Source organism: Oncorhynchus clarkii, chromosome 7 (assembly GCF_045791955.1).
Source record: "Oncorhynchus clarkii lewisi isolate Uvic-CL-2024 chromosome 7, UVic_Ocla_1.0, whole genome shotgun sequence".
In the NCBI taxonomy this organism is placed as follows: Eukaryota; Metazoa; Chordata; class Actinopteri; order Salmoniformes; family Salmonidae; genus Oncorhynchus; species Oncorhynchus clarkii.
Window position 1 is genome coordinate 3,869,254 of NC_092153.1, and position 12,500 is coordinate 3,881,753.

General features: G+C 48.3%; 1 protein-coding gene across 1 annotated transcript in view; it reads right to left on the reverse strand.

Annotated features, from left to right (window-relative positions):
- Positions 1 to 12,500, reverse strand: part of LOC139412752 (ras GTPase-activating protein 3-like) — a 141,318-nt gene that overhangs the window by 95,715 nt on the left and 33,103 nt on the right. Inside the window, exon 2 of the mRNA XM_071159438.1 lies at positions 2,613 to 2,730. Within this exon, the coding sequence (XP_071015539.1) occupies positions 2,613 to 2,730 (118 nt within the window). The remainder of the gene's footprint in view (positions 1 to 2,612; positions 2,731 to 12,500) is intronic.

The following is a 12,500-nucleotide window of genomic DNA, read 5'->3' on the forward strand; positions in this document are numbered from 1 at the left end:
CACACACACACACACACACACACACACACACACACACACACACACACACACACACACACACACACAGAGAGACACACACACAACGAGACACACACACACACAGTCACCCATATGTCTGTCCCTATAGAATAAAACATGTTATTTACTGTCTGATTCCATTTAGTTCTTCCCAAATGTCATTTTCTCCATCTTGTTTTTCTAGGTTCCGATTTCCCCTGTTTTTTTTCAGGACTTTCTCCCTCCAAATCACACGTTTTAATAGACAAAAAACCACATTGGATGTTCTTAGTCCACAACCATGTTTAAACCACATCAGGAGACCACGTTTGAGGTAGTTGCTCTTTATTTCCAACGTGTACCTAGTAACAGGCTAGCAAGAAGCTAACAAGAAGCTAGCAACAGGCTAGTAAGAGGCTAGTAAGAGGCTAGTAAGAGGCTAGTAAGAGGCTAGCAAGAGACTAGTAAGAGGCTAGTAAGAGGCTAGCAAGAGAAGAGACTAGTAAGAGGCTAGTAAGAGGCTAGCAAGAGAAGAGGCTAGTAAGAGGCTAGCAAGAGGCTAGTAAGAGGCTAGCAAGAGAAGAGGCTAGCAAGAGGCTAACAAGAGGCTAGCAACAGGCTAGTAAGAGGCTAGTAAGATGCTAGCAAGAGACTAGTAAGAGAAGAGGCTAGCAAGAGGCTAACAAGAGGCTAGCAAGAGGCTAGCAAGAGCAGAGGCTAGAAAGAGGCTAGCAAGAGAAGAGGCTAGAAAGAGGCTAGTAAGAGAAGAGGCTAGCAAGAGAAGAGGCTAGCAAGACCAGAGGCTAGCAAGAGGCTAGCAAGAGGCTAGCAAGAGCAGAGGCTAGCAAAAGGCTAGCAAGAGAAGAGGCTAGCAAGAGGCTAGCAAGAGGCTAGCAAGAGGCTGTGTTAATCTGTGTTTTTCTAGCGCACAAGTGACGGTAGAATTTGCAAAACAAATACCTACTGGACAGATGCAAATGATGCTGCTATCTTTCTGTCAGGTCAGCAGAGGAGACTGTGTAGGGGACTGACAAGGTTTTTACAGAAGCCTTTCTATCTACCATTAGACTTCTCATTAGCATCATCGCTAACGGATACACATAGTGGAAGACACACGCAGACGGGCGTTCTCTCCTTGTCTCTACAGACGTTCTCTCCTTGTCTCTACAGACAGGGGGCGTTCTCTCCTTGTCTCTACAGACAGGGGCGTTCTATCCTTGTCTCTACAGACAGGGGGCGTTCTCTCCTTGTCTCTTCAGACAGGGGCGTTCTCTCCTTGTCTCTACAGACAGGGGGCGTTCTCTCCTTGTCTCTACAGACAGGGGCGTTCTCTCCTTGTCTCTACAGACAGGGGGCGTTCTCTCCTTGTCTCTTCAGACAGGGGCGTTCTCTCCTTGTCTCTCCTTGTCTCTACAGACAGGGGGCGTTCTCTCCTTGTCTCTTCAGACAGGGGCGTTCTCTCCTTGTCTCTCCTTGTCTCTACAGACAGGGGGCGTTCTCTCCTTGTCCCTTCAGACAGGGGCGTTCTCTCCTTGTCTCTCCTTGTCTCTACAGACAGGGGGCGTTCTCTCCTTGTCTCTTCAGACAGGGGCGTTCTCTCCTTGTCTCTTCAGACAGGGGCGTTCTCTCCTTGTCTCTACAGACAGGGGGCGTTCTCTCCTTGTCTCTTCAGACAGTGGCGTTCTCCTTGTCTCTTCAGACAGGGGCGTTCTCTCCTTGTCTCTTCAGACAGGGGCGTTCTCTCCTTGTCTCTACAGACAGGGGCTTTCTCTCCTTGTCTGTACAGACAGGGGCGTTCTCTCCTTGTCTCCTGGGGTAACTGGCTGAGGTAACTGGCTAAGGTAGCAGCCTGGGGTAGCAGCCTGGGGTAGCAGCCTGGGGTAGCTGGCTTTTCTTTTCAGGTAACTGGACGTGGAGGACTAACCAGCATCCACACACACAGAGAGAGACAGACAGACACACAGAGAGCGACAGACAGACAGACAGACAGACAGACAGACAGACAGACAGACAGACAGACAGACAGACACACAGAGAGCGACAGACAGACAGACAGACAGACAGACAGACAGACGTAATCAGTAACCCACCACAGAGAGACAGACAGGTGTAATCAGTAACCCACCACAGAGAGACAGACAGGTGTAATCAGTAACCCACCACAGACAGACAGACAGGTGTAATCAGTAACCCACCACAGACAGACAGACAGGTGTAATCAGTAACCCAACACAGACAGACAGACAGGTGTAATCAGTAACCCACCACAGAGAGACAGACAGGTGTAATCAGTAACCCACCACAGAAAGACAGACAGGTATAATCAGTAACCCACCACAGACAGACAGACAGGTGTAATCAGTAACCCAACACAGACAGACAGACAGGTGTAATCAGTAACCCACCACAGAGAGACAGACAGGTGTAATCAGTAACCCACCACAGACAGACAGACAGGTGTAATCAGTAACCCACCACAGAGAGACAGACAGGTGTAATCAGTAACCCACCACAGAGAGACAGACAGGTATAATCAGTAACCCACCACAGACAGACAGACAGGTGTAATCAGTAACCCACCACAGAGAGACAGACAGGTGTAATCAGTAACCCACCACAGAGACTTCTCGATGATCTTGGTTCTGAAGACCTCCTCCTGATCCAGGTTGACAGTACAGTAACAGTCTCTCATCCTGTTGGGACCTGGGTACGGAGGGATGTTCTTCGCCTCACCTGGAGGAGAGGAGGAGGAGAAGGAGGAGGAGGAAGAGGAGGAGGAGGAGGAGGAAGAGGAGGAGGAGGAGGAGAAGGAGGAGGAAGAGGAGGAGGAGGAGAGAGAACAGAACAAAGGTTATCGGTTAGCAGGGCTGAACTCAGAAAGGGAGTACAGTGATGTAACTTTATTGAACGCTAACTGTCGTAAGCCTTGTTATAATGCATCGTAACTGTCGTAAGCCTTGTTATAATGCATGGTAACTGTCGTAAGCCTTGTTATAATGCATTGTAACTGTCGTAAGCCTTGTTATAATGCATCGTAACTGAATGAAGCCTTTTTATAATGCATTGTAACTGTCGTAAGCCTTGTTATAATGCATTGTAACTGTCATAAGCCTTGTTGTAATGCATTGTAACTGTCATAAGCCTTGTTGTAATGCATTGTAACTGTCATAAGCCTTGTTGTAATGCATTGTAACTGTCATAAGCCTTGTTGTAATGCATTGTAACTGTCGTAAGCCTTGTTATAATGCATTGTAACTGTCATAAGCCTTGTTGTAATGCATTGTAACTGTCATAAGCCTTGTTGTAATGCATTGTAACTGTCGTAAGCCTTGTTATAATGCATTGTAACTGTTGTAAGCCTTGTTATAATGCATCGTAACTGTCGTAAGCCTTGTTATAATGCATCGTAACTGTCGTAAGCCTTGTTATAATGCATTGTAACTGTCGTAAGCCTTGTTATAATGCGCTCTCCCTCTCGCCCCCCCCTCTCTCTCTCTCTCTTTCTCCCCCTTCTCTATCTCCTTCTCTCCCCCTTCTCTCTCCCCCCTCTCTCTACCCCCCCCCCCTCTCTCAATTCAAGGGGCTTTATTGGCATGGGAAACATGTGTTAACATTGCCAAAGCAAGTGAAGTAGATTATATACAAAAGTGAAATAAACAATAAAAATGAACAGTAAACATTACACATACAGAAGTTCCAAAACAATAAAGACATGTATTAAACACATATTTATTAAAGGCATATTATATATATATATATATACAGTGTTGTAATGATGTACAAATGGTTAAGGTTACACAAGGGAAAATAAATAAACATAAATATGGGTTGTATTTACAATGGTGTTTGTTCTTCCCTGGTTGACCTTTTCTTGTGGCAACAGGTCACAAATCTTGCTGCTGTGATGTCACACTGTGGTATTTCACCCAATAGATATGGGAGTTTACAGCCGCACACACACACACACACACACACACACACACACACACACACACAGCCACACGCTTGCAGAGAGGCTGTGCTCCTGACATGAACCAGATTAATACGAGATGTCCTCTCATACCCTCTCCTCCCTGTGTGTGTGTGTGTGTGTGAGTGTGTGTGTGTGGGGGGGGGGGGGGGGGGGGGGGGTTATTTCCCCCTGGGGGCAGGAAGCCAATTCATTCATCAGAACATGTGTGAAAGAGCACTCCCTTACACAGGAATGTGGTCCAACCACCCACATTATAACAGACACACACACACACACAAACACACAGTCCGACCAGCCACCTTATAACACACACACACACACACAGAGAGACCACATGTTACATTATATATTATAGACCTTTAGGCCTAAACACTTCATCCTGTCACTTCATCCAGTCACTTCATCCAGTCACTTCATCCAGTCACTTCATCCAGTCACTTCATCCTGTCACTTCATCCTGTCACTTCACCGAGTCACTTCATCCAGTCACTTCATCCAGTCACTTCATCCAGTCACTTCATCCTGTCACTTCATCCTGTCACTTCATCCAGTCACTTCATCCAGTCACTTCATCCAGTCACTTCATCCAGTCACTTCATCCTGTCACTTCATCCAGTCACTTCACCGAGTCACTTCATCCAGTCACTTCATCCAGTCACTTCATCCAGTCACTTCACCCTGTCACTTCATCCTCTCTCTAGCCATACTGTATTGTGAATGGGTGACTCTAGCCATACTGTATTGTGAATGGGTGACTCAAGCCATACTGTATTGTGAATGGGTGACTCTAGCCATACTGTTTTGTGAATGGGTGACTATAGCCATACTGTATTGTGAATGGGTGACTCTAGCCATACTGTATTGTGAATGGGTGACTCAAGCCATACTGTTTTGTGAATGGGTGACTCAAGCCATACTGTTTTGTGAATGGGTGACTCTAGCCATACTGTATTGTGAATGGGTGACTCTAGCCATACTGTATTGTGAATGGGTGACTCAAGCCATACTGTATTGTGAATGGGTGACTCTAGCCATACTGTATTGTGAATGGGTGACTCAAGCCATACTGTATTGTGAATGGGTGACTCTAGCCATACTGTATTGTGAATGGGTGACTCTAGTCATATTGTATTGTGAATGGGTGACTCAAGCCATACTGTATTGTGAATGGGTGACTCTAGTCATATTGTATTGTGAATGGGTGACTCAAGCCATACTGTTTTGTGAATGGGTGACTCTAGTCATATTGTATTGTGAATGGGTGACTCAAGCCATACTGTTTTGTGAATGGGTGACTCTAGTCATATTGTATTGTGAATGGGTGACTCTAACCATACTGTTTTGTGAATGGGTGACTCTAACCATACTGTTTTGTGAATGGGTGACTCAAGCCATACTGTTTTGTGAATGGGTGACTCTAGTCATATTGTATTGTGAATGGGTGACTCAAGCCATACTGTTTTGTGAATGGGTGACTCTAGTCATATTGTATTGTGAATGGGTGACTCTAACCATACTGTTTTGTGAATGGGTGACTCTAACCATACTGTTTTGTGAATGGGTGACTCTAGCCATACTGTATTGTGAATGGGTGACTCTAGCCATATTGTATTGTGAATGGGTGACTCTAGTCATATTGTATTGTGAATGGGTGACTCTAACCATACTGTTTTGTGAATGGGTGACTATAGCCATACTGTATTGTGAATGGGTGACTCTAACCATACTGTTTTGTGAATGGGTGACTCAATCTTGCAGCAATTTATATGTTTATATATGTCGAATACACACACACACACACCAAGCCGGAGGTCTGAGGTCCTCCCTATAGCTCCCCTACCAAGCCTGAGGTCTGAGGTCCTCCCTATAGCTCCCCTACCAAGCCTGAGGTCCTCCCTATAGCTCCCCTACCAAGCCTGAGGTCTGAGGTCCTCCCTATAGCTCCACTACCAAGCCTGAGGTCCTCCCTATAGCTCCCCTACCAAGCCTGAGGTCTGAGGTCCTCCCTATAGCTCCCCTACCAAGCCTGAGGTCCTCCCTATAGCTCCCCTACCAAGCCTGAGGTCTGAGGTCCTCTCTATAGCTCCTCTACCAAGCCTGAGGTCCTCCCTATAGCTCCACTACCAAGCCTTAGGTGTGAAGTCCGCCCTATAGCTCCCCTACCAAGCCTGAGGTCCTCCCTATAGCTCCCCTACCAAGCCTGAGGTCCTCCCTATAGCTCCCCTACCAAGCCTGAGGTCTGAGGTCCTCCCTATAGCTCCCCTACCAAGCCTGAGGTCCTCCCTATAGCTCCCCTACCAAGCCTGAGGTCCTCCCTATAGCTCCCCTACCAAGCCTGAGGTCCTCCCTATAGCTCCCCTACCAAGCCTGAGGTCCGCCCTATAGCTCCCCTACCAAGCCTGAGGTCCTCCCTATAGCTCCCCTACCAAGCCTGAGGTCTGAGGTCCTCCCTATAGCTCCCCTACCAAGCCTGAGGTCTGAGGTCCTCCATATAGCTCCCCTACCAAGCCTGAGGTCTGAGGTCCTCCCTATAGCTCCCCTACCAAGCCTGAGGTCCTCCCTATAGCTCCCCTACCAAGCCTGAGGTCCGCCCTATAGCTCCCCTACCAAGCCTGAGGTCTGAGGTCCGTCCTATAGCTCCCCTACCAAGCCTGAGGTCTGAGGCCCTCCCTATAGCTCTCCTACCAAGCCTGGGAAACACCAAACTGGGGATGGGGGAGGGGGGAAAGAGAAAGAGGGGTAAGCAGCAAGAGAGACACAGAGAGAGATGTACAACAGGAAATGAGATGGAGCGAAAGGAATTCCAAACTGCATTCAAGACATGATTTAAAAAGCCCTGAACAACCCAGTAACTTTGAAAGAACAGGGAGAAGAGAGATGGCGTTTAAAGAGATAGAGGTGGAGGGAGACCAGGGTTACCCCTAGACAACCTCTGAAGGAGTTTAAAGAGATAGAGGAGACCAGTGTTACCCCCTAGACAACCTCTGAAGGAGTTTAAAGAGATAGAGGAGACCAGGGTTACCCCCTAGACAACCTCTGAAGGAGTTTAAAGATATAGAAGAGACCAGTGTTACCCCCTAGACAACCTCTGAAGTAGTTTAAAGAGATAGAGGAGACCAGTGTTACCCCTAGACAACCTCTGGAGGAGTTTAAAGAGATAGAGGAGACCAGTGTTACCCATAGACAACCTCTGAAGGAGTTTAAAGAGATAGAGGTAGGGAGACCAGTGTTACCCATAGACAACCTCTGAAGGAGTTTAAAGAGATAGAGGTAGAGACCAGTGTTACCCCCTAGACAACCTCTGAAGGAGTTTAAAGAGATAGAGGAGACCAGTGTTACCCCCTAGACAACCTCTGGAGGAGTTTAAAGAGATAGAGATAGAGGTAGGGAGACCAGTGTTACCCATAGACAACCTCTGAAGGAGTTTAAAGAGATAGAGGTAGAGACCAGTGTTACCCATAGACAACCTCTGAAGGAGTTTAAAGAGATAGAGGTAGAGACCAGTGTTACCCCCTAGACAACCTCTGAAGGAGTTTAAAGAGATAGAGGTAGAGACCAGTGTTACCCCCTAGACAACCTCTGAAGGAGTTTAAAGAGATAGAGGAGACCAGTGTTACCCCCTAGACAACCTCTGGAGGAGTTTAAAGAGATAGAGATAGAGGTAGGGAGACCAGTGTTACCCCCTAGACAACCTCTGGAGGAGTTTAAAGGCATGTATATGTGTAAGGGTTTTTCTCCTCGTCCGAGGAGGAGTAGGAGAGATCGGACCAATAGGCAGCGTGGTACGTGTCCATGTTAACATGTATTTAAACTGAACACAAAAAACTAAATAACAAGAGAACGAACGAAAACGAAACAGTTCTGTCTGGTGCAGAAACACACAGAGAAAAGAAAACAACTACCCACAAATCATAGCGGGAAAACAGGCTGCCTAAGTATGGTTCTCAATCAGAGACAACGATAAACAGCTGCCTCTGATTGGGAGCCATACCAGGCACGCACACACTCACACACACACACACACACACACACACACACACACACACACACACACACACACACACACACACACACACACACACACACACACACACACACACTCACACATAGAAATACAAAAACATAGAACAACAACATAGAATGCCCACCCCAACTCACGCCCTGACCAAACTAAAACAGAGACCTAAAGAAGGAACTAAGGTCAGGACTTGACAGTATCAGCATGTTCAGTAAATGTAACTTCTAATAGAACAATCCTCTTTTACCAGACAGACTCCTCCCCTTCAGACGAACCTTTTAGGACGTAGGAAATGAGTTGACGATTCACCAAGGGAACACACACACACACACACACACACACACACACACAGACACACACACACACACACACACACACACAGACACACACACACACACACACACACACAGACACACACACACACACACAGACACACACACACACACACACACACACACAGACACACACACACACACACACAGACACACACACACACACACACACACACACACACACACACACACACACACACACACAGACACACACACACACACACACACACACACACACACACACAGACACACACACATACACAGACACACACACACACACACACAGACACACACACACACACACACACACACACACACACACACACACACACACACACACACACAGACACACACACACACACACACAGACACACACACACACACACAGAGAAGGGCACTTTGTCCTCCCAGGCAGCCCTTAGGGAGCGAGGGGAGGAGGGTGTACGATCTTCTCATATCTCTATAGTTTATTAATGACTAACTGAGTTAATTACCTCTTACATCATTACATGACCTGTATTACAGACCACTGAGATTACCTGTATTACAGACCACTGAGATTACCTGTATTACAGACCACTGAGATTACCTGTATTACAGACCCCTGAGATTACCTGTATTACAGACCACTGAGTTAATTACCTCACAGCAGACATCATTACAGGACCCTGAGATTACCTGTATTACAGACCACTGAGATTACCTGTATTACAGACCCCTGAGATTACCTGTATTACAGACCCCTGAGATTACCTGTATTACAGCCCCCTGAGATTACCTGTATTACAGACCCCTGAGATTACCTGTATTACAGCCCCCTGAGATTACCTGTATTACAGACCCCTGAGATTACCTGTATTACAGACCCCTGAGATTACCTGTATTACAGACCCCTGATATTACATGTATTACAGACCCCTGAGATTACCTGTATTACAGACCCCTGAGATTACATGTATTACAGACCACTGAGATTACCTGTATTACAGACCACTGAGATTACCTGTATTACAGACCACTGAGATTACCTGTATTACAGACCCCTGAGATTACCTGTATTACAGACCCCTGAGATTACCTGTATTACAGACCACTGAGATTACCTGTATTACAGACCACTGAGATTACCTGTATTACAGACCACTGAGATTACCTGTATTACAGACCACTGAGATTACCTGTATTACAGACCACTGAGATCACCTGTATTACAGACCACTGAGATTACCTGTATTACAGACCACTGAGATTACCTGTATTACAGACCACTGAGCCAGTCCAGCTGGTCTCTCCAGAGAGGTCATGACCAGTGGCCAGTCCAGTTGATCGAATTAGAGAGGTCATGACCAGTGGCCAGTCCAGCTGGTCTCTCCAGAGAGGTCCTGACCAGTGGCCAGTCCAGCTGGTCTCTCCAGAGAGGTCCTGACCAGTGGCCAGTCCAGCTGGCCTCTCCAGAGAGGTCATGACCAGTGGCCAGTCCAGCTGGTCTCTCCAGAGAGGTCCTGACCAGTGGCCAGTCCAGCTGGTCTCTCCAGAGAGGTCATGACCAGTGGCCAGTCCATCTGGTAGATCTAGAGAGGTCATGACCAGTGGCCAGTCCAGCTGGTAGGTCCAGAGAGGTCATGACCAGTGGCCAGTCCAGCTGGTAGCTCTAGAGAGATCATGACCAGTGGCCAGTCCAGCTGGTAGGTCCAGAGAGGTAATGACCAGTGGCCAGTCCAGCTGGTAGCTCTAGAGAGGTCATGACCAGTGGCCAGTCCAGCTGGTCTCTCCAGAGAGATCATGACCAGTGGCCAGTCCAGCTGGTCTCTCCAGAGAGGTCATGACCAGTGGCCAGTCCAGCTGGTCTCTCCAGAGAGGTCATGACCAGTGGCCAGTCCAGCTGGTCTCTCCAGAGAGGTCATGACCAGTGGCCAGTCCAGCTGGTCTCTCCAGAGAGGTCATGACCAGTGGCCAGTCCAGCTGGTCTCTCCAGAGAGGTCCTGACCAGTGGCCAGTCCAGCTGGTCTCTCCAGAGAGGTCATGACCAGTGGCCAGTACAGCTGGTCTCTCCAGAGAGGTCCTGACCAGTGGCCAGTCCAGCTGGTCTCTCCAGAGAGGTCCTGACCAGTGGCCAGTCCAGCTGGTCTCTCCAGAGAGGTCATGACCAGTGGCCAGTCCAGCTGGTCTCTCCAGAGAGGTCATGACCAGTGGCCAGTCCAGCTGGTAGGTCCAGAGAGGTCATGACGTCTTGAGGTTGTGATATGCTGCTAGATTCAGTTAGTGAACACACTATAGTATCATTCATCCAGTCCAGGCTAACGTTAACACAACAACATTACTGCCAATGGATCACATGACCAAACAAACATACACACAGTACATACAGCACACACACACATACAGCACACACACATACAGCACACACACATACAGCACGGGTTAAAAGACAGAAAGCGCTGGTTCAAAATCCAAACAATTCCATGTCAGTTTAATTAGACCTCCGCCATTTGCCAGGGTCAGAGAGGAAGAGAGGCTAACAGTCAACCAGCTAGACTCAGTCAGAGTGTTATCCAAGCAGGAAGTCTACTAGACCTCTACAGGAGGAGGGGTATGGCTGTTGGGCTGGCTGGAGGTGGAACTCTACAGGAGGAGGGGTACGGCTGTTGGGCTTGCTGGAGGTGGAACTCTACAGGAGGAGGGGTATGGCTGTTGGGCTGGCTGGAGGTGGAACTCTACAGGAGGAGGGGTACGGCTGTTGGGCTGGCTGGAGGTGGAACTCTACAGGAGGAGGGGTATGGCTGTTGGGCTGGCTGGAGGTGTAACTCTACAGGAGGAGGGGTATGGCTGTTGGGCTGGCTGGAGGTGGAACTCTACAGGAGGAGGGGTATGGCTGTTGGGCTGGCTGGAGGTGGAACTCTACAGGAGGAGGGGTATGGCTGTTGGGCTGGCTGGAGGTGGAACTCTACAGGAGGAGGGGTATGGCTGTTGGGCTGGCTGGAGGTGTAACTCTACAGGAGGAGGGGTATGGCTGTTGGGCTGGCTGGAGGTGGAACTCTACAGGAGGAGGGGTATGGCTGTTGGGCTGGCTGGAGGTGGAACTCTACAGGAGGAGGGGTATGGCTGTTGGGCTGGCTGGAGGTGGAACTCTACAGGAGGAGGGGTATGGCTGTTGGGCTGGCTGGAGGTGGAACTCTACAGGAGGAGGGGTACGGCTGTTGGGCTTGCTGGAGGTGGAACTCTACAGGAGGAGGGGTATGGCTGTTGGGCTGGCTGGAGGTGGAACTCTACAGGAGGAGGGGTACGGCTGTTGGGCTGGCTGGATGTGGAACTCTAAAGGAGGAGGGGTCTGGCGGTTGGGCTGGCTGGAGGTGTAACTCTACAGGAGGAGGGGTATGGCTGTTGGGCTGGCTGGAGGTGGAACTCTACAGGAGGAGGGGTATGGCTGTTGGGCTGGCTGGAGGTGGAACTCTACAGGAGGAGGGGTATGGCTGTTGGGCTGGCTGGAGGTGGAACTCTACAGGAGGAGGGGTATGGCTGTTGGGCTGGCTGGAGGTGTAACTCTACAGGAGGAGGGGTATGGCTGTTGGGCTGGCTGGAGGTGGAACTCTACAGGAGGAGGGGTATGGCTGTTGGGCTGGCTGGAGGTGGAACTCTACAGGAGGAGGGGTATGGCTGTTGGGCTGGCTGGAGGTGGAACTCTACAGGAGGAGGGGTATGGCTGTTGGGCTGGCTGGAGGTGGAACTCTACAGGAGGAGGGGTATGGGTGTTTATTTAAATATCTCTCTGTCTCTGAATATCATTCAGAGTATTTATTTAAATATCTCTCTGTCTCTGAATATCATTCAGAGTATTTATTTAAATATCTCTCTGCCTCTGAATATCATTCAGAGTATTTATTTAAATATCTCTCTGCCTCTGAATATCATTCAGAGTATTTATTTAAATATCTCTGCCTCTGAATATCATTCAGAGTATATATTTAAATATCTCTCTGCCTCTGAATATCATTCAGAGTATTTATTTAAATATCTCTCTGCCTCTGAATATCATTCAGAGTATATATTTAAATATCTCTCTGTCTCGGAAAGTCATTCAGAGTATTTATTTAAACATGTATTTCTCACTTCTGCTAACCGCAGACCAGATAGATAATGTGCTGCTCTCAGTTTCAATGGGAGGTGTCAACAGAGATTTCAC